This window comes from Callithrix jacchus, chromosome 5, assembly GCF_049354715.1.
Source record: "Callithrix jacchus isolate 240 chromosome 5, calJac240_pri, whole genome shotgun sequence".
Lineage (NCBI taxonomy): Eukaryota > Metazoa > Chordata > Mammalia > Primates > Cebidae > Callithrix > Callithrix jacchus.
Window position 1 is genome coordinate 120179322 of NC_133506.1, and position 25606 is coordinate 120204927.

Genomic DNA, 25606 nt, shown 5'->3' on the forward strand with positions numbered 1-25606 from the left:
AGCCCCCCACAAACCTTTTCTAACCCCACCAGGAGGCTGACCAGTGTGTGGCCTGTGCCCACTACAAGGACTCTCCTTTCTGCGTGGCCCGCTGCCCCAGCGGTGTGAAACCTGACCTCTCCTACATGCCCATCTGGAAGTTTCCAGATGAGGAGGGCACATGCCAGCCTTGCCCCATCAACTGCACCCACTCGTGAGTCTGAGGATCCTTTCTGCAGAAAGAAGGACTTTACTTTCAGGGGCCTCTCTGGGGCTCTTATTATAAAAGGGGGCCAACTCTCCCCTTGTCACATCTTGTTTCTGATGACAAAAGCAACACATTGTGAAAATTGTAAAATTAAAACATGAAATATAGATTAATGTCAGCCGGGTGTGGTGGCTTACGCCTATAATCCCAGCATTTTGGGAGGCTGAGGTGGGTGGATCACAAGGTCAAGAGATTGAGACCATCCTGGTCAACATGGTGAAACCACGTCTCTACTAAGAATACAAAAATTAGCTGGGCATGGTGGCGCGCGCCTGTAGTCCCAGCTACTCAGGAGGCTGAGGCAGGAGAATTGCTTGAACCCAGGAGGCGGAGGTTGCAGTGAGCCGAGATCGTGCCACTGCACTCCAGCCTGGGTAACAAGAGAAAAACTCAGACTAAAAAAAAAAAAAAAAAAAAAAAAAAAAAATTAATGTCCTAGCAGTTCTATCCTCACTGTTAATAATTTGAATTATTTTCTCTCTAGTTATTTTTGTCTGTGCATATTCTAATATGTATATATATAGTATATATGTTAGCATGTATTAGTATTCTCCAGCTATTTTTCTCTGTGTACATTCTAACATATATATATGTATGTGGTTTTTTTTTTGTTGTTGTTGTTGTTTTTGAGACGGAGTTTCGCTCTTGTTACCCAGGCTGGAGTGCAATGGCGCGATCTCGGCTCACCGCAACCTCCGCCTCCTGGGTTCAGGCAATTCTCCTGCCTCAGCCTCCTGAGTAGCTGGGATTACAGGCACGCGCCACCATGCCCAGCTAATTTTTTTTTGTATATTTAGTAGAGACGGGGTTTCACCATGTTGACCAGGATGGTCTTGATCTCCTGACCTTGTGATCCACCCACCTTGGCCTCACAAAGTGCTGGGATTACAGGTGTGAGCCACTGTGCCTGGCTGTTGTTACTTTTTTTTTTTTGAGATGAAATCTTACTCTGTCACCCAAGCTGGAGTGCAGTGGCGTGATCTTGAGATCTTGAGTGCTACCATGGCCGGCTAATTTTTGTATTTTTAGTAGAGACGGGGTTTCACCATATTGGCCTGGCTGGCCTCTAACTCCTGACCTCGTGATTCGCCCGCCTCGGCCTCCCAAAGTGCTGGGATTACAGGCACATGCCACCTCACTTGCCTAATTTTTGTATTTTTAGTAGATGGGGTTTCACCATGTTAGCTAGGCTGGTCTTGAACCCCTGGCCTCAGGTGATCTGCCAGCCTCAGCCTCCCAAAGTGTTGGGATTACAGGGGTCAGCCACCATGCCCAGTCACATATTTATTTTTACCAAATAGAATCATAGACTGTAACTATTGTTTGCAAAGTACTTTCTTTTTCTCATTTTCCAGAACCTTGCAGTGTTTTTCCATGTTCAAACATGTTGATCTACCTTATTCCTTTAATTTTTCTTATGTAGGTGTCTTTACACATGAAACACATGAAGACATCCTTGTGATAAACATTTTCAGTAACATAAAAGTATAAATGTTACAAAGCTAATAGGCCCTTTCACTCAACTCCCTGCACACCCAGCCTCTCCCATCCCCTGGGGGAGAACCATCCTATTGACTTGTGTTCAGCCTTCCCGGGTCTTCTCTACATGCCTTCTTAGACATATTACATTTACATTAGATCGAGTCAAATAAGATTGCTGTTTGTTTGAACCAAAAATGGTCAAGAGGCTGAACATGGTGACTTGCACCTGTAATCCCAGCACTTTGGGAGGCTGAGGCAGGTGGATCACTTGAGATCAGGGGGTCGAGACCAGCCTGGTCAACATGGCGAGACCCCATCTCTACTAAAAATACAAAAATTAGCCAGCTACTCGGGAGTCTGAGGCAGGAAAAAACCCGGGAGATGAAGGTTACAGTGAGCCGAGATCATGTTGCACTCCAGCCTAGGCGACAGAACAAGACTCTGTCTCAAAAAAAAAAAAAAAAGTCAGGAAACAGCAATTTTATATAGTTCCACTTATCATCAGATTTGTGTGCATGTTCATTTTGCAATGTACGTGGGAACATTCTTTGCATACTCTTCTGCACTTTGCTTTCCCCACCACTTGTGGTATCCTTTCTTGTGAGTACAGACAGATCTACCAGCTTTATTTTTTTTTAATTACTCAACCTGTAACATGGATGTAATTTAACTTTGTCTTTTTTTGAGAGATATTGAGCTTGTTTCCCTGTTTTCACAGTTTATTACAATTGAGCTCCATATACAAATGACACTCTTGAGTATGCCCCCTAGTGTCCACATGTTGGCATTTTTACGGTATATAGTGCTGGCATTGTTTATCACGAGAATATATTCATGCGTTTCAATTTAAAGACAACTAAATGGGCCGGGCAAGGTGGCTCACGCCTATAATCCCAGCACTTCGGGAGGCCGAGGCAGGTGGATCATGAGGTCAAGAGATCGAGACCATCCTGGTCAACAAGGTGAAACCCTGTCTCTACTAAAAATACAAAAATTAGCTGGTCATGGTGGTGCATGCCTGTAATCCCAGCTACTCGGGAAGCTGAGGCAGGAGAATTGCTTGAACCCAAGAGGCGGAGGTTACGGTGAGCCAAGATCGTGCCATTGTACTCCAATCTGGGTAACAACAGCCTAAAAAAAAACAACAACTAAATGAGAAAAATTAAAAGAATATGAAGAATATGGGTCTGGGCCAGGCACGGTGGTTCTCGATTGTAATCCCAGCACTTTGGGAGGCCGAAGCTGGCAGATCACCTGAGGTCAGGCGTTCAAGACCAGCCTGGCCAACATGCAAAACCCCATCTCTACTAAAAATACAAAAATTAGCTGGGTGTGGTGGTGGGCACCTATAATCCCCACTACTCGGGAGGCTGAAACATAGAATCGCTTGAACCTGGGTGGTGGAGGTTGCAGTGAGCCGAGATTGCACCAGTGCACTCCAGCCTGGGGAACAGAGGGAAACTCTGTCTCAAAAAAAAAAAAAAAAAAAAAGAAGAAGAAAAGTCCAGATCCATATGGATCCTAGATCCAGAACACAGTGTTAGAACATGGAAAAACACTGCAAGATTCTGTAAAGTGAAAAAAGCATTTGCAAACAATATGTACAGGTGGAACTGCTGAGTCATAGACACTAATAGTTGTTACCAAACCGTTCTCCAAGAAGTCGCCTCAGTTTACCCTGGGATTCTTCTATGGAGGTTATAGTTGATCTTTCAGACTTGATGCACTTCTGGGTGCCCCTCCCCACTTCCTACCCACCACAGGCCATAGGGATCTGGACCCATCTTCTTTTTTTTTCTTTCTTTGAGACGAAATTTCCCTCTGTTGCCCAGGCTGGAGTGCACTGGTGCAATCTTGGCTCACTGCAACCTCCGCTGCCCAGGTTCAAGCAATTCTTGTGTCTCAGCCTCCCAGGGATTACAGGGCATGCTGGTTCCTTGGCTGGGGAAGGAGTCTCTTTGTGGGGTGGTAGAAGGAGCACTGATGGCCTTGAGCCCAGTTTCTGCCTTTGTCAAATGGGGATAATGACCCAGCCACACCCCTCCCAGGGTTGTTGTAAGGCTGGAACCACCCAAGAGGGTGGCTCCCAGAATTGTTGATGAGACTCTTTTTCCTGCAGCTGTGTGGACCTGGATGACAAGGGCTGCCCCGCTGAGCAGAGAGCCAGGTTGGCCTGGACCCCAGGATGGACCCCCCCCACCCCGTTGCCCTTCACTTCCCCACTGGATGCTGAGTGATCACTGCTGTAGGGAGGGGACCCCCTGACATATGTCCCTTCCCATCCACTCTTCCACCGTGGACCCTCCTGTCATTTTCCACTTCAACAAGTGACAGAAGACCAGCTCAGGTGCTGGGGGGAGGGGATGGCAGGGAAAGATGGCTAGGAAACCCAGTCCCTCCCTACCCTGGAGTAACTTGATACCTTGTGAGGGACACAGGTAAAGTTAGGTAGACTGAGAAGAGTGAAGCTGCCGTGCTGAGGGAGCGATGGTAACTGGGGACGGCGGGAGGCTTCACAGAGGAGGTGGCTTTTGAGAGAGGAGCAGGTATTGTTCTTGCATTTAGGTGGAAAGCACTGGGGGCAAGGTGACACTGGAGTGGAAGGCATCAGGAAGTCCAGAATGTGTTCAAAGGTTCTGGTGTGGAGGGCTGTTTAGTAAGCACAGGAGTAAGGGGGTCAAGTTAGAGTCAGAGTAGGGCCCAACCTGGAGGGCATAGGGCCTGATACCCAAGCCATAGGGTTGGACTTGACTATCTGGCAAGCTGGGGAGCTTTGGGAAGGACTTTAGGGAGAAAAACAGACTAGAGTCTGTCCTAGGCAATCATCTGTCCATGAAATGAGCATGCGCTACAGGTTTGGTATGTGCTAAGCAAGGAAGTGTGGAGGGGACAGGAAATCAAGAACATTGGGTCAACACCCAGGAGCTCCATCTAGCCAAGGATGAGCTATCTTTTTTTTTTTTTTTTTTTTTTTTTATAAGACGGAGACTCACTCTGTTACCAGGCTGGAGAGCGGTTGCGAGATCTTGGTTCGCTGCAACTTCCACCTCCTGGTTCAAGCAATTTTCATGCCTCACCCTCCTGAATAGCTGGGGTTACAGGCATGTGCCATCACACTCAGCTAATTTTTGTATCTTTAGTAGGGACAGGGTTTCATGGTTTCACTGTGTTGGCCAGGATGGTTTCAATCTCCTGACCTTGTGATCTGCCCGCCTCAGCCTCCCAAAGTGGCAGGATTATAGGCACAAGCCACCATGCCCAGCTGGATGCACTATCTTTTTCCTGATTGATTGAGATAGGTTCTTGCTCTGCAGGCTGGAGTACTGTGGCACAATCTCGGCTCCCAGTAACCTCCGCCTCCCGCGTCCAAGTGATTCTCCTGCCTCAGCCTCCTGAGTAGCTGGGATTACAGGTGCGCACCACCGCGCCCAGCTAATTTTTGTATTTGTAGTAGAGATGGGGTTTCACCATGTTGGTCAGGCTCTCGAACTCCTGACCTCATGATCCACCCACCTCAGCCTCCCAAGGTGCTGGGATTACAGGCATGAGCCACTGTGCCTGGCCTGTTGTCCATTCTTGAATGTGGTGGTGCAATCACAGGCTAAGTGAAGCCTTGACCTCCTGGGCTCAAGCGGCCCTTCTGTAGTAGCAGGGACTATGGAAGCATGCCGCCACACCTGGCTAATTAAATTTTTGTGTATGTGTAGCCAGCGTCTTGCTATGTTGCTCTGGCTGGGCTCAAGTGATCCTCCTGCTTTGGCCTCCCAAAGTATTGGGATTACAGGTGTGAGCCACCACTCCTGGCGGTGAGCTGAGTCTTAAAAGATGACCCTGTGGAGAAATGGTGGTCCAGGCTGAAGCAACAGCCTATGCAAACACTGGGAGGTGTGAAAAATCGTGACCTGCTGGTGGAAATTTTGGCTAGAACATCAAAATCATCGGGTGATTCCTGTACCCATGTAGCAGTCGGAATCTCTGGGGGTGGGGCCCCCAAATTATATGCATACAGATGGTCCCCTATTTATGGTTATATTACTTAGGATTTTTTGACTTTACATTGGCGGGAAAGCAATAATATACAGTCAGTAGAAACCGTACCTTGAGTACCATACAGCCATTCTGTTTTTCACTTTTCAGAATTCAATAAATTACATAGCCAGGCATGGTGGCTCACACCTGTAATCCCAGCACTTTGGGAGGCCAAAGTGGGAGGATCCCTTGAGGCCAGGAGCTCAAGACCAGCCTGGGCAACACAGTGAGACCCCACTTCTACAAAAAGTGAAAAAATTAGCCAAGTGTCATGGCACCTGTCTGTAGTCCCAGCTACTTGGGCAGCTGAGGTGGGAGGATTGCTTGAGCCTGGAGGTCAAGGCTGCAGTGAGCCATGATCTCGCTATTGCACTCAGCCTGGGCAACACAGCAAGGCCCTGCCTCAAAAACAAACAAACAAACAAATAAATAAATAAATAACATGAGCTATTTAACACTTTATTATAAAATAGGCTTTGTGTTAGATGGTCCTGCCCAACTGTCAGCTGCTGGCGGTGTAACTGTTCTGAGCATGTGTAAGTCAGGCTGAGTCTTGAATGCATTTTCAGTTTCAACTTACAATTGGTTTATCAGGATGCAGTCCCATGGTAAGTTGAGGAGCATGTGTATTAACAGTCTCTTTAGTGATTTTTACACTGTGAAGTGTGGAGCCCTAAGCCAGAGCCAAGGGCAAGAGCATAGAGAATGTGGAGATGTGGAGAGGGCTCTGATTGCCTGCAAGGAGTTTGAACTTTATTGTGGAGGCAGTGGGGAGCCAGGGCAGGTTTTAGAGTAGGAGAGGGTCCAAGTCTGTGGGTCACCCTTCTGACTTCCCTTTCTAAATGCCCAATACCTTCATGTCCCCCGTGGGCCCCTTCGTCCCTCCCACCCCAAACTGGCTTGCAATCTCTGACTCTGGCTCCTGTCCCCAGCCCTCTGACGTCCATCATCTCTGCGGTGGTGGGCATTCTGCTGTTCATGGTCTTGGGGCTGCTCCTTGGGATCCTCATGAAGCGACGGCAGCAGAAGATCCGGAAGTACACGATGCGGAGGCTGCTGCAGGAAACGGAGGTGAGGCAGCCTGAAGGCCTCCCAGCCCTCATGGGGTCTGCACTGGCTCTTGGCACTGACCCACCACCCCCTCATCCCAGCTGGTGGAGCCGCTGACACCGAGCGGAGCCATGCCCAACCAGGCACAGATGCGGATCCTGAAAGAGACCGAGCTGAGGAAGGTGAAGGTGCTTGGATCTGGAGCTTTTGGCACAGTCTATAAGGTCAGGGCCTGGGCCAGGTCCTGGGGTGGGCGGTCCCAGAGGATGGGGCCAGTGCCTGGAGGGGTGTCAAGATCTGGAGGCAGTGTTTGGGGGAGGGCTGTTATAGAAGGCAGCAGGGGGCCAACCCCCAGGGTGGAGAAGGAGGTTTGGAACACAAGTAATGATCTCCTGGAAGGTAGGCAGGATCCGCCCACGTTCTTCTCACTCATATCCTCCTCTTTCTGCCCAGGGAATCTGGATCCCTGATGGGGAGAACGTGAAAATTCCAGTGGCCATCAAAGTGTTGAGAGAAAACACATCCCCTAAAGCCAACAAAGAAATCTTAGACGTAAGCCCCTCCAACCTCTCCTGCTGGGAGGACAGGGAGGACCCCAGGGCTGCAGGTCTGGGCTCTGGTCTCTCTTCACTGGGGTTTGAGCAGATATGACTCCCTCAAACCTAGACTTTTTTTGGAGACAGAGTCTTGCTCTGTCACCCAGGCTGGAGTGCCGTGGCCCAATCTTGGCTCACTGCAATCTCTGCCTCTGGGGTTCAAGCAATTTTCATGCTTCATCGTCTTGAGTCGCTGGGATTATAAGCACCTGGCTAATTTTTGTATTTTTAGTAGAGATGGGGTTTCACCATGTTGTCCGGGCTGATACTTGGAGCCTTCATAGGCTGTGGGCCGTGGCTGTGGCTTGTGACGGTTGGGAGGCTGTGTGGTGGGTGGGGGTGTGTGGTCCCTGTACCCTCTCAGTGCATCCTTGTCCCCAGGAAGCGTATGTGATGGCTGGTGTGGGCTCCCCATATGTCTCCCGCCTCCTGGGCATCTGCCTGACATCCACAGTGCAACTGGTGACACAGCTCATGCCCTATGGCTGCCTCTTAGACCATGTCCGGGAACACCGAGGACGTCTGGGCTCCCAGGACCTGCTGAACTGGTGTGTGCAGATTGCCAAGGTATGCACTTAGGGCACCTGGGCTCTGTGCAGGTCACTTTGGAGCAAGCTCCTGTATCCACATGGGGCTAGGAGGGGGATGCTTGCTGGGCATGTGGCCAGGGCCAGGCCCTCCCAGATCTACACAGGTGCTTCCCATTCCAGGGGATGAGCTACCTGGAAGATGTGCGGCTCGTACACAGGGACTTGGCTGCCCGGAACGTGCTGGTCAAGAGTCCCAATCACGTCAAGATTACAGACTTCGGGCTAGCTCGGCTGCTGGACATTGATGAGACAGAATACCATGCAGATGGGGGCAAGGTTAGATGAGGGAGCAGGGGAGGCAGGGTGGAGTGGGTCTGGCCCCTGGGAGGACTCTGAGTGGCCGCCTCCCCACCACACCCAGTTGGAGGACTTCCTCTTCTGCCCCAGGTGCCCATCAAGTGGATGGCGTTGGAGTCCATTCTCCGCCGGCGGTTCACCCACCAGAGTGATGTGTGGAGTTACGGTGTGTGGTGGGGAGGGGTGGGTGAGGAGCCCTGCCTGGAGGGAGGATGAGAACTGGGATGGGGCCACGTCAGCATGTGGAGGGAGAGAAGCAGCTGCCTGTGCCCCACCTTGCAGGGTCTATGCACTAACCAGAATTAGAGAAAGACCGGGAGGCTCTGTCTCCTGACTTCACATCTTCCCCTGTTGCCGTGCTACGATCCTGGGCAGAACCTCTGGCTCAAGACACTAAAGCTCCCGCTGGCCCTCCCACCCCTGACTCTGTCTCTGCCTTAGGTGTGACTGTGTGGGAGCTGATGACTTTTGGGGCCAAACCTTATGATGGGATCCCAGCCCGGGAGATCCCTGACCTGCTGGAGAAGGGGGAGCGGCTGCCCCAGCCCCCCATCTGCACCATTGATGTCTACATGATCATGGTCAAATGTGCGTGGCTGAGCTCTGCTGGCTACTTGGAGGAGGGTTGGAGGTCCTGGGTGGAGGAACCCACAAGGGGCATGGGAGGGAACCAGGATGTATGTCGACCCAGGAGCTCTGGTATTTTAAAAGGAGCCTCAAAACCTCGTATCCCTTTTACAGTCAAAGTCTAGAGCCACTCTAGAGGAACACCCAGAGAACCTTCTGTACAAAATTAAGCTGGGCACACTTTCTCCATTTGTAAATATATTTTGGAAACTGCTGGGCACCCGCCTATGTCTGGGGCTGGCTCTGCACCATCCCTTTCTGTTCACCCTACACTCAACACCTCAGCCTCCCAAAGTGCCTGTAATCCCAGCACTTTGGGAGGCTGAGGTGGGAGGATCTCTTGAAGCCAGGAGTTCAAGACCAGCCTAGCCAACATAGTGAGACCCTGTCTCTACAAAAACTAAAAATTTGCTGGGTGTTTTGTGTGCCTGTAGTCCAAGCTACTCAGGAGGCTGAGGCAGGAGGATCACTTGAGCCCAGTTTAAGGTTGCAGTGAGCTATGACTGTGCCACTGAAATCCAGCCTGGGCAACAGAGAAAAAAAAAAAATTAAAAGGGAAATTAGTAGAGGTGCCCAAAGTTCTGGCTGAAGACCCCAGAGTCTAGTACTGCTTCTCTACCACCCGGGGCTGTCCCCTTGGGACTGTCTAGACCAGACTGGAGGGGGAGCGGGAGGGGAGAGGCAGCAAGCACACAGGGGCCGGGAACAGCAAGCTGACCTCCTTCCTGCCTCAGGTTGGATGATTGACTCTGAATGTCGGCCAAGATTCCGGGAGTTGGTGTCTGAATTCTCCCGAATGGCCAGGGACCCCCAGCGCTTTGTGGTCATCCAGGTACTGGGTGTCTGTGTCTGCTCCCTGCCTATGGCTAAGAGCATCCTCCTGCAGAGGGTGGGAAGGGGAGATGACCCCAGCGTGCCAGGCCCCTCACGGAAGGCTACATGCTGGGCTGGGGAGGGGCCGCCATCCCGCCTCTCTCCTTCCTCTGCAGAATGAGGACTTGGGCCCAGCCAGTCCCTTGGATAGCACCTTCTACCGCTCACTGCTGGAGGACGATGACATGGAGGACCTGGTGGATGCCGAGGAGTATCTGGTGCCCCAGCAGGGCTTCTTCTGCCCAGACCCTGCCCCAGGTGCTGGGGGCATGGCCCACCACAGGCACCGCAGCTCATCCACTAGGGTTAGTGCCATCGGTCACACTGTGTGGCTGTTTTTCTCCCCCAACCCCAGTGGACTAGGGTCCCTTTCTCTGATGTTCCCTCAATTGTCACCTCTCATAGAGACCCCATTATCCCTACAAAAAATACTTACCACCTTCCAACCTGTGACCCCATTCTCTTCATGGTGACTGTGTCATGTCCCAAAAGTGACCTCTGTTTTTCTTCTATGACCTTGTCATCTCCCATGGAGTCCCCATCCCAGATTCATGAGTGATCCCCATTATGACATTTTTTCTTGTCCCCAGAGTGGCAGTGGGGACCTGATGCTAGGGCTGGAGCCCTCTGAAGAGGAGGCCCCCAGGTCTCCACTGGCACCCTCCGAAGGGGCTGGCTCCGATGTATTTGATGGTGACCTGGGAATGGGAGCAGCCAAGGGGCTGCAAAGCCTCCCCCCACATGACCCCAGTCCTCTCCAGCGGTACAGTGAGGACCCCACAGTACCCCTGCCCTCTGAGACTGATGGCTACGTTGCCCCCCCGACCTGCAGCCCCCAGCCTGGTATGGAGTCCAGCCTCAGCTGAGAGACTTATGGGCGGGGGAGGTGGGGACCCTCAGTCCAGGGTCTACTGTGGGGGCAGGAGTAGCAGGGACACTGGGATTCCTTCCCCTAACAGGTCCTCTTCTCTTGCCCTTTTAGAATATGTGAACCAGCCAGATGTTCGGCCACAGCCCTCTTTGCCCCAAGAGGGTCCTCTGCCTCCTGCCCGACCTGCTGGTGCCACTCTGGAAAGGCCCAAGACTCTCTCCCCAGGGAAGAATGGGGTCGTCAAAGATGTTTTTGCCTTTGGGAGTGCCATGGAGAACCCCGAGTACTTGGCACCCCGGGGAGGAGCTGCCCCTCAGCCCCACCCTCCTCCTGCCTTCAGCCCAGCCTTTGACAACCTCTATTACTGGGACCAGGACCCATCAGAGCGGGGGGCTCCACCCAGCACCTTCGAAGGGACCCCTACGGCAGAGAACCCAGAGTACCTGGGTCTTGACGTGCCAGTGTGAACCAGAAGGCCAAGTCCGCAGAGGCTCTGATGTGTCCTCAGGGAGTGGGGAAGGCCTGACTTCTGCTGGCATCAAGAGGCAGGAGGGCCCCCTGGCTACTTCCAGGGGGGCCTGCTGTACCAGGAGCCTGTCCTAAGGAAACTTCCTTCTGTCTGAGTTCCCAGGTGGCTGGAAGGGGTCCAGCCTGGTTGGAAGAGGAACAGCACTGGGGAGTCTTGGTGCATTCTGGAGCCCTGCCCAATGACTCTAGAGCCCAGTGGATGCCATGGCCCAGCCTGGCCCTTTCCTTCTAGATCCTGGATACTGGAAGCCTTAGGGAATCTGGCTTGAGAGGGGAAGCAGCCCTAAGGGAGTATCTAAGAACAAGAGTGATGCATTCAGACTGTCCCTGAGACCTAGTACTGCCCCCCATGGGGAAGGAGCAGCAATGGTGTCAGCATCCGGCCCTTGTACAAAGTGCTTTTCTGTTTAGTTTGTACTTTTTTTGTTTTGTTTTTTTTAAAGATGAAATAAAGACCCAGGGGGAGAATGGGTGTTATATGGGGGGTGGGAAGGTCCCTGGGGTTGGGGGAGGGATGGCCCTTCACACCCACTTTCTCCATTTGTAAATATATTTTGGAAACTGCTAGGCACTCGCCTATGTCTTGGGTGGCTCTGCACCATCCCTTCCTGCTCACCTTATACTCAACTCCTCTTTTCCTGGAGGGAGTGGCTGGGAATCTTCAGAAAACTTGGATGATGAGGCACCTAATATCCAGTTCCCCAGCTTCAGCGTTGGGGGGTATTGGGAAGCTGCATTCGGATCTGAGAGCGCTCTGACGACCAGATCATTCTTAGAACAAACTAATTCCTAAGGCCACTGATCAGAATGGGGTTATTTCCTCCTTGTGGGAAAGGAGGGTAGGGTGGGGGCAGGATCTCTTGTGGGACTCACTTTCCTTGCCTTGGCTATGCCAGAGGAGCTCACTGACCTAAGGAGTAACTGTTCAGAAAGTCCACACAGCCGGCACAGCCACCCTGGCGGCACAAAGGCTGGGCTGGCCTGATTTCTGTGCCCTACCATGTTCCCAGACTGGACATATAAAAACACATACTGGTTAGCATTAGTGTTTGTAGTGCCACTTTATTGCCAATAGCTGACATTGCACTGGACTAGGGGAGAATAAATAAGATCTACCGTGGCATCAGACAAGTATTACCAAGCTGGAGAGAGGACTGGGCTTTTGTGGGCACTTATCCTGGGAAGAGGGTATAAGGTGGCTGAGGAAGTGTCCGTGGAGAGTATCTCTTTCCTGCCCCCAACATCATGGAATCATCTATTCCTTCCGTGAACCCAAAGGGGCAAAGTGGAGGCCAGGGTCTCTTTGCTAAGGAGCTAAGTACAGGAAAGTGGCAGGGGGGGCTCCCAGAAGGACCACAGGGGAGACCAAGACTTGGACCCCAGAGCAGAGCAGGAATGCAGTCTGTGCAGTCACAGGATGATGCAGGGAGGACGGCTATTGGTGATCTTTTCTAGGGGTTCTCCGGTGCTGGCTCTTCGGATGGCCTCAATGAGCTAGCAGATAGAGATGCAGAATGGCAGGATGCACTGTTGGGGTAGGTGACCCAGAGGTCCTCCCAACACTGTAAATACTTACATCTTTCTCATAGGGAAAGCCCCCATTCTCCAGCTTGGAGAACACCAGCTGTCCATTGATCTCTATCTCAAAGGCGCCTGGTAAGAAATCAACAGATGAATAAATAATACACTGACAACACAGGCAGAAGTCAGGAGTTCCTCCAAAGGGGTCCTCTGACCACAAAGGCTCTTTCAAGTCCCCCATCAGTCCCACTGGATACTCATTTGTAGCTTCTTAAGCCACTCCCCGACCCTGGGTTAACTCCAGGGAACCTGAGGGAGGCCTCACATGTGTGTCCCCAACAACACTCAATAAAGGACCCCTCCCCTCCAACCCTGCACAATTACATTTTAATTGGTTTTTCTCTACAGGCCTCCTCTGGGACCCCCCTGACCTACGGAAGGGAACTCATATTGGCTGGACATTTTCCCATATGCCAGGCACTGCGGGCACTTTACATAAAGCAGCCAATGTCAGAGCTAGAAAGCGGGAGAGCTGGGATTTAGAGCATAGATTGACTCAGCACGTGTTCCCTGAGCCTCACCTGTGCCCCCCAGGCGCGACTCGATCTCAATGCCCGGATACTGCTCCTTCACAGCACTGGCCAGCTCCAGGTAGGTCGCCTCGAAGCCGCAGGGTTCACTGGGGAGAAGAGATGGGGCTGGGCTGGGGATTCGGGGGTGGGGCCTCCCGTAGACCCACCTCCGTCCAGCCCGCGGGACCAGGGTGGGGCCCTTCAGCCGGAGACGCTCACCAGTACTCTACCACGATGTGGACCCCACTGCCCGGCTCGACCTCCCCAGGAAGGGGCGCTACGGACGTCTGCCCCGGCTCCCCGCTCATCGCTGCCGGCTTCTCGCGGGGCCCTGCTTCCGGGTGTGACGCGCGCCGCGGGCACGTGACGGGGCGAGGCCTCGAGCTGGGCGGGGCCGAGCGTGGCCTCTGGGCGCCCCCTGCAGGCCTCGGCCACTGCTACGTTTTGACCTCGTAACGCAGCTCCGGAGCTCTCACCCTGGGTAGCGGCTGGGAGGACCCGTCCAGACCCTACTTCCCTGGCTCAGGCTCCCGGAGTACCGGGCTTCCCCACTCCAGGTGTCCGCCGGACTTTATAACTTCATTTACTCTAATGGACAATCTCAGACTGCAAAGCACTTTTTAGTTTGCCAAAGAAAGAGAAAGTGGTGGGGCAGGCATCCTGGGGATGGGGGCGGGTGTGGCTGATGTATGAAATAGTTGACATTTTCTCTCTAACATGCTGATGGCACTTGTTTGTTTGTTTTGAGACGGAGTCTCGCACTTGTTGCCCAGGCTGGAGTGCAATGGCACGATCTCTCAGCTCACTGCAACCTCCGCCTCCAGGTTCAAACGATTCTCCTCTGCCTCAGCCTCCTGAGTAGCTGGGACTACAGGCATATGCCACCGCACCCGGCTAATTTTGTATTCTTAGTAGAGAGGGTTTCACCATGTTGGTCAGACTGGTCTCGAACTCTTGACCTCAGGTGATCCACCCACCTTGGCCTCCCAAAGCGCCAGGATTACAGGCATGAGCCACCGTGCCCGACCCAGTATTTATTTATTTATTTTTTAGTGGAGACAGGGTTTCACCATGTTGGCCAGGCTGGTCTTGAACTCCTGACCTCAGGTGATCCACCCACCTCGGCCTCCCAAAGCACTGGGATTATGGGTGTGAGCCACTAAGCCTGGCGATGATGGCATTTGAAACCGCCCTGTAGTTATATAAACAAGTGTTTCTGACCCCAATGCTCGAAACTGCTTTTTCCAGTCTCACAACTGCCTCTTCCTGCACTGGAGAACCGTAGATGCTCTTCAAGATCTGTGCCCCCATCAGTTACTGCACATCCCCTTCTCATCCCAGCCTCTCACTTCGGGGCTAGTGTCATTATTCTCATTTTGCAGCTCCGGAAATGGAGGCTACGCAAGTCCTCGCTGCCTTTTCCCTGCCTGCAGTACAGCTATGGTATTCTGGTGTCACACCACCCACTCTAGTGTCCCTTTAGACTACTCGATTTTTTTTTTTTTTTTTGAGACAGAGTCTTGCTCTGTCACCCAGGCTGGAGTGCATGCACGATCTCGGCTCACTGCAACCTCTGCCTCCCGGGTTTAGGCGATTCTCCTGCCTCAGCCTCCTGAGTAGCTGAGATTACAGGCGCCAGCCACCATGCCCAGCTAATTTTTGTGTTTTAATGGAGATGGGGGTTTCATCATATTAGCCAGGTTGGTCTTGAACTCCTGATCTCAGGTGATCCACCCGCCTGGGCCTCCCAAAGTGCTGGGATTACAGTTGTGAGTAATCCCAGCACTTTGGGAGGCTGAGGTTAAATTTAAAAATTTAATTTTAAATTTAAAAAAAATTAAAAAAAATTTTTTTAAACCAGGCCAGGCATGGTGGCTCATGCCTGTAATCCCAGCATTTTGGGAGGACAAGGTGGGAGGATCACTTGAGGTTAGGAGTTCCAGACCAGCCTGGCCAACATAGCAAAACCCTGTCTGTACTAAAAATAGAAAAATTAGTTGGTCATAGTGGCGCATGCCTATAATCCCAGCTATTCGGGAGGCTGAGGCAGGAGAATCACTTGAACCCAGCAGGCAGAGGTTGCAGTGAGCCAGTGCACTCCAGCCTGGGTGACAGAGTGAGACTGTGTCTTAAAAAAAAAAGAAGGAAAGAAAGAAAACTCCGTGATTTAAAAGTCTTAAGGCTGCCTTGGCCTTTTTTCCAGTCCAGGTCTTAAATTTTTCCTCCTCTTCCACAATAATAATGAGTATGAATTCAGTTTGTTCGCAAAGCCTGCCTTGCTCTGAAGCATCCGACTGTGGAGAATCTTCACCCACGCCTGTGATTTGTGAGCCTGAAGAAAATTATCCATCCTTGCAGATGTGTTCTGCTGAGATGCCTCACACAGAGACTGATGGAGTCTTGCTCTGATACCCAGGCTGGAGTGCAGTTGCTGGATCTCTGCTTACAACACCTCTGCCTCCCAGGTTCAAATGATTCTCCTGCCTCAGTCCCCTGAGCAGCTGGGATTACAGGTGCCCATCACCATGCCCAGCTAATTTTTTTTTGTATTTTTAGTAGAGATGGGGGTTTTACATTATTTGCCAAGCTGGTCTCAAACTCCTGACCTCAAGTGATCCACCCGCCTAGACTTCCCAAAGTTATAGGATTACAGATGTGAGCCACCGGTCTGGCTGAGAAAGAAAGAAAGAGAGAAAGAGAGAAAGAGAGAAAGAGAGAGAGAGAGAGAAAGAGAGAGAGAAAGAGAGAGAGGGAGGGAGGGAAGGAGGGAGGGAGGGAGGGAGGGAGGGAGGAAGGAAGGAAGGAAGGAAGGAAGGAATTCAGTGATTTGTACAATTGCCTAACCATGACTACATTCCAATTACAGAACGTTTCTGTCAACCTGATAAGGTTCCTTCTGCCTGTTTCTGGTCGATCTATCTCCCAGTTCCAGTCCTATGCAACCACTGATCTGCTTTCTGTCTCTAACTTTGCTTTTTCTGGATGTTTCATATACACTATAATAATACACTATGTAGTCTTTAGCTTCTGGCTTCTTTCACTCAGTATGATTTTTGAGATGCATTCATGCTGTAGGATCTAGAGTAGTTTGTTCTTTTTTATTGCTGAGTAGTATTCCACTGTGTGGTTACACCACATTTTGTTTCTTAATTCACTAGTTTTTTTTTTTTTTTTTAGACGGAGTTTCACTCTTGTTGCCCAGGCTGGAGTGCAATGGTGCAATCTCGGCTCACCACAACCTCCACCTCCTGGGTTCAGGCAATTCTCCTGCCTCAGCCTCCTGAGTAGCTGGGATTACAGGCACGTGCCACCATGCCCAGCTAATTTTTTGTATTTTTAGTAGAGACGGGGTTTCACCATGTTGACCAGGATGGTCTTGATCTCTTGACCTCGTAATCCACCCTCCTCGGCCTCCCAAAGTGCTGGGATTACAGACGTGAGCCACCGCGCCCAGCTTAATTCACTAGTTGATGGATATTTAGGATTCCAGTTTTTGTCTATTTTGAATAATCTGCTATGAATGTTTATCTAGGTGTCTTTGTATAGATACGTGTTTTCATTTCTCTTGGGTTGATTCCTAAGGGTAGAACTGCTGGATTGTGTGGTAAGTTTATGATTAACTTTTTTTTTTTTTTTTTGAGACAGACTCTCTCTCCGTTGCCCAGGCTAGAATGCAGCAGTGCAAACACAGCTCACTGCAGCCTCGACCTGCTGAACTCAAGCTATCCTCTTGCCTCAGCCTCCTGAATAGCTGAGACTACAGACATGCACCACCATGTCCCCCTAGTTTTTTTGTATTTTTTGTAGAGACAAGGTTTTGCCATTTTCTCAGGCTAATGTTTAGCTTTTTAAGAAATGGCCAGGGTGGGGCACGGTGGGTCATGCCTGTAATCCCAGCACTTTGGGAGGCTGAGGTGGGCAAATCACCTGAGGTCAGGAGTTCGATACCAGCCTGACCAATATGGTGAAATCCCGTCTCCACTAAAAATACAAAAATTAGGGGCCGGGCATGGTGGCTCACCCCATAATCCCAGCACTTTGGAAGGCCAAGATAGGCAGATCACCTGAGGTCGGGAGTTCGAGACCAGCCATGACTAACATGGAGAAACTCTGTTTCTACTAAAAATACAAAATTAGCTGGGTGTGGTGGTACATGCCTGTAATCCTGGCTACTTGGGAAGCGAAGACAGGAGAATCCCTTGAATCCGGGAGGCAGAGGTTGCAGTGAGCTGAGATTTTGCCACCTCACTCCAGAGACAGAGCAAGAATCCATCTCAAAAACAAAAAACAAAAATTAGCCAGGTGTGGTAGTGGGCGCCTGTAGTCCCAGCTACTCAGGAGGCTGAGACAGGAGAATTGCTTGAACCCCAGAGTTGGAGGTTGCAGTGAGCCAAGATCAAGCCACTGCACTCCAGCCTGGGCAACAAAGCAAGACTATCTCAAAAAAACAAAAAACAAAAACCAAAAAGAGAAACAGCCAGACTGTTTTTCAAAGTGGCAGCACCATTTTACATCCCCACCAGCAATATATGAGGATTTGTCTCTCTATATCCTCACCAATACTTGTTTCTTTCTCTTTGGTTATAAGCATCCTAGTGGGCATGTCATGGTATATCATTGTGGTTTTAATTCTCATTTATCTAATGACTATGTTGTGTATCTTTTCATGTAGTTATTAGCCATTCATATACATATTATTTGAAGAAACATCTATTCAAGTATTTTGCCCATTTTTATTAGGATTGTTTGTCTATTATTGATTTGTAGAAGTTCTTTATATATTTTGATTGCCAACCAAAATATATACAACCATATATGGTTCTATATGATTTGCAACTATTTTTTCCCAATCTTTGGCTCGTTTTTTTTTTTTTCTTTCTTTCTTTGAGACAGGGTCTCACAGTGTCACCCAGGCTGGAGTGTAGTGGCACAATCTCGGCTCACTGCAACCTCTGCTTCCCGGGTTCAAGCCTCCCAAGTAGCTGGGATTACAGGCATGTGCCACCATGGCCCAGCTAATTTTTTGTATTTTTAGTAGAGATGGCCAGGCCCTGTGCATTATGTTGGCCAGGTTGGTCTGGAGCTCCTGGGCCTCAAGTGATCTGCCTGCCTCAGCCTCCCAAAGTGCTGGGACCACAGGCATGATCTATTTCACCTGACTTCTTTTCTCCTTTGTTTTTTTTTTTGAGACGGGATCTTGCTCTGTCACCCAGGTTGGAGCACAGTGGCACAATCACAGCTCACTGCAGTCTCAGCTTTGCAGCCTCAAGCAATTGTCACACCTCAGCCCCACCAAGTAGCTGGGAATACAGGCCTGCACCACCATACCCAGATACATTTTATATTTTTTGTAGAGATGAGGTCTTGCCATGTTGCCTAGGTTGGTCGCAAGTTCCTGGGCTCAAACAATTCACCTGCCCAAAGCGCTGCTGGGATTAAGGTGTGAGCCACCAAGCCTGGCCTCTTCTTAATGGTGGCTTTTGAAGTACAAAAATTTTAAATTGTGATGAAGTCTAACATCAGTTTTTTTCTCTTGTCAGTTATCTTTTGCTGTTCAATTTAAGTTCTCTGACTAACCCGAGGTCATGAAGACTATTTCCCATGGTTTCTTCTAGAGGTTAGATGGTTTTAGCTCTTACATTCAGGTATATGATCTGAGTTTCTTTTTTTATTAATGCATCCTGTGAGCAAAAGATCTAAATTCATCTTTTGGCCTATCAAATTGATCACAGCGTCATCCTCTCCTCCATCAAATTGTCTTGGCACCCCGTAAAAAATCAATTGACCAGAAATGTAAGGGTTTCTTCTTGGACTCTGGATTCTGTTCTACTGACCTATAAACACGTTCTTATTTATTTATTTTAGATGGAGTCTGGCTCTGTTGCCCAGGCTGGAGTGCGGTGGCGTGATCTTGGCTCACTGCAACCTCTGCCTCCTGGTTTCAAGGGATTCTCCTACCTCAGTCTCCCGAGTAGCTGGGATTACAGGTGCACACCACCACGCCCAGCTAATTTTTGTATTTTTAGTAGAGACGGGGTTTCACCATGTCGGCCAGGTCTCAAACTCCTGACCTCATGATCCACCTGCCTTGGTCTCTCAAAGTGTTGGGATTATAGGTATGTGCCACCGCACCCGGCCTTATTGTTGTTGTTTTTGAATTTAGATACAACTCATACACGGTAAATTTCATCCTATTGAGGGTGCCTTTCTATGAGTCCTAATAAACACACACAGTTGTGCATCCAACTCCACAACCAAGATACAGAACAGCCCCATCACCTCCCATGAGTCCCGGTGCCTGCTACTATGGATCCTTTTCCCTCCCCCGCAACCCCAGGCCTGCTTTTTGTCCACACAGTTCCTCCCCCTCCAGAAAGCCGTATAATTGATTCCTTCAGCACTCAGCCCTCTGAGTGTGGCTTCAACATCCAGGATGATCTTTCCAAAATGTCAATGTGCCCTCTCCTCTGTGCTTCTGCTCAAGTCTAAATACAACTTGCAGGGTCTGGCCTTTGACTGCTACTCCTACGCATCTGGACAAACAGGATGGATGGCTCTCAAATCTGGCTTGCAGAACAGCTACCTGAGGGCTTGTCAATATCACACATTCCTGGGTCTTAGCCCCAGAGACTGAGATTCAGTTGCTGGAGAGGAGCCCAAGGATCTGTTTTTCACACAAGTTTAGGGAGGTGTGGAGGCAGGTGTGTCACAGGCCACATTTGCAGAAGGACAGCTGCCTCTCTTCATACCTTCCACAGCTGTCCAGCTTCACCTGTGTGGCCTCTGCTGCCTCCCTTCTCCTCCAGCCCCACTCTGTCTCTGCCTGCTGCGTTCCCTCCTGCCCAGAGCTCTGGTACTGGTTTCCTCGCTGGGGACTGTGGCCTCCTTCCCAATTCCCATCTACTGATTCCAACCTCCTTCTCATGCAAGCCAGCTTCTCCTCTGCTCAGCTGTCACCTCCACAGAGAAGTCTTTCCTGACTCCCTACGTGAGTCACTCTCCCAGCAGTTGTCACCCGCCATTTCTTATTTGTGTGATTCTTTGATTAACATCAGTCTCCCTGAGGGCCTATTTTTGTTGCTTACCCCTGTATCCCCACCACCAAACATGGGGCTGGCATATGGTAGGTACTGAACAGAGAGTTGAATAAATGAATGAGTGAATTATCTACTCCGCCTTTGCACAAACTGCTCAGGAGAACTTGCCTCCTCCCCAACTTCTTTGCTTGGCTCACTCTTACCAGTTTTCTGAGGAAAACTTTGGAGAAAATTGAGGCAGGAGCCACTCCTCTGTCCTTCCTCAGGGTGGACCTCTTATCCCCCTAAGGATTGTTTTTTCTTTGTTGTTTTTTTTGAAGATGGAGTCTCACTCTGTCACCTAGGCTGGAGTGCGATGGCATGATCTCGGCTCACTGCAACCTCCGTCCCGGGTTCAGGCAATTCTCCTGCCGCAGCCTCCTGAGTGGCTGGGACTACAGGCGCACACCACCACGCCCGGCTAGTTTTTGTATTTTTAGTAGAAACAGGGTTTCACCATGTTGGCCAGGATAGTCTTGATCTCCTAACCTTGTGATCCACCCCCCCTCAGCCTCCCAAACTGCTGGGATTACAGGCGTGAGCCACCACGCCCGGCGCCCAGCGCCCAGGGGATTGTTTGTTTTCCTGTCACCCACATCAAGCTGGGTGGTGGCCGCAGCCTTTGATCTCTGCCTCCCAGCCCCTCTCCCAAGTACCCTGTGTTTGCCTACTGCTGAGTGAGAGAGCCACAGTGATCCCTCTAAGAGGAATCCCCAGGTGCCCAGGCCACAGCTTTCTGCAGATCACTATGGCTCCTCCACTGTGCCACCCTGCCTAACCCCCTCAATTTTAAAGGGGAAGCTGAGACTCTGGACTTTGCTCAGAATTGTGTGTGTGGGGGTGTACCATGGGTGCCTCCAAGGGGACAGGGGGCAGACACCATGGAATGGGTGGCTGCAGGTAGAGGGGCTGGCCATGTTGCTGGGCAACCCCCTGGCTGGCATCCCTCCTTGGCAGGATGCTTTTTGCTTCAGGGGGTGGGAACCAGAGCTGTAGATGGGCCCCCTGGCTTGGCTAATGATCAGACCAGGTTTGCGGAGGGTGTTGGGGAAGAGTGGACGGAGTGGTTCTTCTTACCTTGCAGCCCCCAGGCCCTCCCTCTCCCTCCCAGGTGGTCGGGACTCTTGATCTTCGCTCTCGGTGCTGTCTCTTTGGTTGTCTTCCCCGCCTCTCCCAGGCACCTGCACCCTCCCTTGGCACCTGCTGCCAGGCTAGGAAGGGCAAAAACAATCCCAGTTGGGTAGAGTGTCAGGGAGTCTCCGCCCTCCTCCCAGGCGCCTCCCCCGACCCGCCCCCATCTGCCCAAGATAATTTTAGTTTCCTTGGGCCTGGAATCTAGACACACAGGGCTCCCCCCGCCCCTGACTTCTCCATCTGAAGTCGGGACACCCTCCTGCCACCTGTAGAGTGGATCTGAAATAAAATCCAGGCATCTGAAGGTTCCTAGACAGAGCCAGACTTCAGACCGGGTGTCCTGCTACAGCCGCTGGGACTCCTCCAGGTAAGGCGACCGAGATCGGTCTCAGAGGACAGCTTGCCAGGCAACCCCCAGCCGCATCAGGGCCCCAGGCTGTGCCCGTTTCCGGCTGAACTGGCCGGCGGCCCAGGTGGGCGGACTGGAGGCCACCTGGCTCTCCCCCTCCCCCCGCTCGGTGATGTCAGGCCCGGGGCGGGGGCCGAAGGGGGACAGGTAGTTAAGGGCCTGGCGTCTCGCTCCCTAAAGACGTGATCCCAGCCGGGTGTCCTGACGCCTGGGGTTCAGGTAAGGACCCAAACGGGCATTCATCCTTTGGGGGCAGGCACGGCCGGTCTGGGGGCCAGTAGGGAAAGGCTGGGTCTCCCACTTTTCTCTTTTCCGCCCATCTCCCATCCCGCCCCCTCCTCCCCGCCCGCCCGCCCGCTTTCGTACCCATCCTGATTTCCAGCCCTCCTCGTTCCCTCCCTGTACACCTCCCAGCAGCCAGCAGCTGAGAATGGGAAGGAAGACTTGATTCTCTCCTCAAACCTGGCTTTCCCGCTGAAACTAGCCCCTCCCCGCACACCCGGAGAGAGCCGCCCTCACTGCCCGGCTCGCCCAGTTTACCCCAGTTTGGGTTTTCCAAGTCTCTAAGACGTCTCCTCGGGCTGCTGGGAGGGCCCCCTCCACTTTGGAGGGAGTGGAGGAGAGGGATCCTCTAAATTGTTGAGGCTCCATCTCTCCAAATTGTATGCGCTGCTCAGCAACAGCGTCTCCGGCCCTCAGATGGGAAAGTGCAGGCCGGGTGGGGCGGGGACCCTCCTGGCTTCTGCCTGAGGTGGGCAGGAAGGCTTGAGGGGTGGATGGGGGACTCTGCAGTGCAGTGGGGCCTGGGGAGAGCGGGGTGGGGGGTGGCAGATGGTCTCTTCTGCTTGATGAGGCTAGAGAGAGACCCTGGTTCCCAGTCTGGGTCTCCCTGGCAGACTGGGGACATAGAATGCACCTGCCGGCAAGGTGTAACCCCTCCCCAGCCGCGTTGCCCCCCAGGAAGGCTCTCTTTTGGTCCGCCCGTGTTGAACTCTGCTCTCTCCTCTCCTGATATTCTGCTGTGTGCGGGGTGGGGGACTCCCGGAGGCGGGCAGCCTGTAATGATTAACCGCACAGACACTCCAGCATTCTTCCCGAATTCAACTTTAAAAGATCTGCCCCGCCTTCTCCCATTAGGTGTTTTTCCTGAGTGAGAGAGTGGGCCGGGCCTCAGAGTCTTGGGTCCTCCCTTCTCCGAGTCATCCTGGGGTTTCTTAACCTTCTCACCTGGGCCCTGCACCCTAAAAGGTTATAAGCCTCTCCTGTGGGGGCGAGGCTGGAATGCTGTGGGGACTGGGACTCTCCCGCAGCATCCAGGCCCCGGACCCCGGCCTCAGTGCCACCAGCCCTTCCCCCAGCTCTGGGAAGCAGGGTTGTTTTCGGTTGGCCCTGCACGCTGGGCCCTGCCACCCTCCCTTAGGGCCAGCCAGGTGGGGCGTGATTCAGGAAGTAAACAAGGAGGTTGGGAGGACCGGAACGAGGGTGGGGCTGGAGCCACTAGGGGAGGAGGCAGCTGGAAAGCCATGGCTGGAGTGGCCTCCTTGAGGGGACATACTGATTTTGGGCATCAGTTTTTCCAACCGAAGCTTTCCTGGGGCCTCAGTTTGAGCTGCCAGGCCCACGGCACGGACCTCTTCCTCCTCCCTGCTCAGGCCATTGGTCTTGACGATCCCACTGGCCTCCAGCCTTAGAAGGGGCTGAAAAACAAGGTGGTGGATCTGAGGGTACTTCCCAGCCTTGGGCTGGCCCTCTCTGATCTCTGAGGCCAGGTGCTAATGTGATTCGAATCCACTTCTAACCCCTTCCAAGCACTGCCCTCCCAAATTCTCTACTCCTCTCCCACCCCACTATTAGTCTGTGACTTCGTGGAAGGTGTGGCCCCCTGTAGCCTGGAATGAAGTCACCAGGGCTGTTTGGAGAGGTTAGACAGGGTGGGAGTGGGGGAGTGTGTTCTGGTGTTGAGGTGCTGGTCTCTTGCCAGTGAGTGGTGGGTGTGTCTTGACCCTCCTGGCAGGACCCTGAGCCCCTCCCTGGCCTTTTGTCCTGTCTGGCATCTTGAGTGCTCTTGTGGTACCTCTCTGGCCGGGACACCCAGCAGAATGTGTCAGAAGGAGCCTCATCCCCTGGGCCAGATGTGTTTCCCAGTGCTGGGGCACCCAGCAGCAGGGTGAGACCTGGTAGACCCCAGACACAGGGCAGGAGGAGCTCCGAGCAATGCTTTGGGTCGGGAGGGGCACCGCTAGGATGCCAGCTTCTCTCGAATCCAGGCCGGGCATTGCCTCTCTCCCTCCCAGGGGAGGGACTCCCTGGCCAGGTGGTGGTTTGGGACTGGGGGGTGAGAGCAGATCGTGGGTCCCACCTGGCCTGGAGCTAGGCCAAGGGTAGGGAGGAGGAGGTGACGTCAGACGAGCCTCAGGACCCACATTCTCCTCCCCCATCCTGTTCCCAGCCCCTTGCCTCCCCCATTTCTCTCCGGCTACCAGTGGGTTGGGGAGTTGGGGGGAGGGTAGAGGCAGGGCTGTTTTTTTTCTCCTAAGCCAGGAAGTTGTGTGGTGAGTCAAGGTTGAATGAAGAGCCCTAGGCCGTGCTGTCCTTCCTGCCCTGACTCACCTGTCCCCCAAGTCCCCTAGTACCCTCACTGAAGGGTCAGGTGCCTGCTCCATCCTGAGGGGACAGTCCAGGTGCCCCAAGTGGCCTTATAGTACTGGCCCAGTGTTTGGAGAACAGGCTGGGGGCTGGGATTGCAGGTTCTCCCAGGTCTCAGCCCAGAAAAAGGGGTCTGCTGGGTTCCTTCGGAGGAGGGGCCAGCCCCGCCTTCACCTCTAGGGTTCGCCTTTGCCACCCTCCTGTCTTTACTGGTCCTGAGTGTCTGAGCAGCCCCTGTAGGTGATAAGACATGGGTGAGAGATTGGCCTTGGCTGGGGCTACCAGGTGCCCTGAGACAAGTGGGCAGATAAGACAGGTGCACAGTGACGGATGATGCGTCCCCACAGGGTACTGAGAGGGAGTCTTTCAGTCTGAATGTGGAAAGCTAGGAAGGCTTCTCAGAGGAAGTGACTCTAGCATTGGGACTTCAGGAAAGAGCTGGGCAGGAGGATGGCCTGGGAGGGTACACAGGTTTGTGGGCTGCTAGGGCTAGGTCCCCACCACCCCAGACCTGCTCTCTCCCTTGCACTGCAGCCGAGCCAGCCCTCCTGCCTTCCTGGCTCCCATCCTTCCCCGCCTCCTTCTCCTTCTGCATCACTCATCACTTGGGCAGGCCAAACTTTGCCAAGTACGAACAGGCTCTGGCAACTGGGTCTGGCAACAAAGCGCTGGAAAAACCCGGGGCAGAACCCGGCATAGTGAGTGGCCCACTTGTGGAGGCAAAGGAGTGGGCCTTAGTCTGTGGGTGGTAAAATCTATTGTGACCACCAGGCTTGTGGTGGTTGGACCCTCAGCTCTTTTTGTGAACAACTTTAAAAAAAAATTTTTTTTTTTTTTGGTTATTGAATGAGAGCTTCTTATGTTGCTCAGGTTGGCCTTGAACTCATAGCCTCGCCTCCTAGCGCCAGGACAACTGGCCGGAGCCACCACGGCTCCCTCATGAACAACTTTGTGCTAAAGAAAGAGTACTGGGGGCCAGGTATGGTGGCGCGTGCCTGTAATCCCAGATACTCAGGAGGCTGAGGCAGGAGAATCGCTTGAACCTAGGAGGCAGAGGT

At 52.2% G+C, this 25606-nt stretch overlaps 3 protein-coding genes across 15 annotated transcripts in view; 2 read left to right on the forward strand and 1 right to left on the reverse strand.

Moving 5' to 3' along the window:
- ERBB2 (erb-b2 receptor tyrosine kinase 2) overlaps positions 1 to 11658 on the forward strand; it is a 29795-nt gene extending 18137 nt beyond the window's left edge. For 2 of the 3 annotated variants that reach the window (XM_078374336.1, XM_002806858.6), the window contains exons 15-27: positions 33 to 193; positions 3849 to 3896; positions 6691 to 6829; positions 6910 to 7032; positions 7262 to 7360; positions 7786 to 7971; positions 8115 to 8270; positions 8382 to 8457; positions 8733 to 8879; positions 9653 to 9750; positions 9908 to 10096; positions 10382 to 10634; positions 10774 to 11658. In XM_078374336.1, the coding sequence (XP_078230462.1) occupies positions 33 to 193; positions 3849 to 3896; positions 6691 to 6829; positions 6910 to 7032; positions 7262 to 7360; positions 7786 to 7971; positions 8115 to 8270; positions 8382 to 8457; positions 8733 to 8879; positions 9653 to 9750; positions 9908 to 10096; positions 10382 to 10634; positions 10774 to 11129 (2031 nt within the window). In that variant the 3' untranslated portion in view covers positions 11130 to 11658. The remainder of the gene's footprint in view (positions 1 to 32; positions 194 to 3848; positions 3897 to 6690; positions 6830 to 6909; positions 7033 to 7261; positions 7361 to 7785; positions 7972 to 8114; positions 8271 to 8381; positions 8458 to 8732; positions 8880 to 9652; positions 9751 to 9907; positions 10097 to 10381; positions 10635 to 10773) is intronic. The other variant, XM_035301435.3, reaches the window with a different exon arrangement.
- Positions 11659 to 12232: 574 nt separating this feature from the next.
- MIEN1 (migration and invasion enhancer 1) lies at positions 12233 to 13628 on the reverse strand. The gene is made up of 4 exons (XM_002748527.7): positions 13503 to 13628; positions 13293 to 13390; positions 12767 to 12843; positions 12233 to 12684 (listed from the first exon to the last, which is right to left on the reverse strand). The coding sequence occupies exons 1-4, from the start codon at positions 13589 to 13591 to the stop codon at positions 12601 to 12603; spliced, it is 348 nt and encodes a 115-aa protein (XP_002748573.1). The 5' UTR covers positions 13592 to 13628; the 3' UTR covers positions 12233 to 12600.
- A 2031-nt stretch (positions 13629 to 15659) lies between these two features.
- Positions 15660 to 25606, forward strand: part of GRB7 (growth factor receptor bound protein 7) — a 76429-nt gene continuing 66482 nt past the window's right edge. For 7 of the 11 annotated variants that reach the window (XR_013535924.1, XM_078374339.1, XM_078374340.1 and 4 more), the window contains exon 1: positions 22085 to 22121. The gene's annotated coding sequence lies outside the window, so the exon portion shown is untranslated. Of the gene's footprint in view, positions 15749 to 21696; positions 21861 to 22084; positions 22122 to 25606 lie in introns of those variants that run through there. The other 4 variants (XM_054257095.2, XM_008997495.5, XM_008997499.5 and 1 more) reach the window with 2 other exon arrangements.

Bases quoted from the DNA above. Each gene is read 5' to 3' on its own strand.
- MIEN1 (XM_002748527.7), bottom strand. From the start codon at position 13,591: ATGAGCGGGGAGCCGGGGCAGACGTCCGTAGCGCCCCTTCCTGGGGAG. The intron at 13,391-13,502 runs GTGAGCGTCTCC...TCTTCTCCCCAG, and splicing joins CACATCGTGGTAGAGTACTG to TGAACCCTGCGGCTTCGAGG. The intron at 12,844-13,292 runs GTGAGGCTCAGG...ATTTCTTACCAG, and splicing joins GTCGCGCCTGGGGGGCACAG to GCGCCTTTGAGATAGAGATC.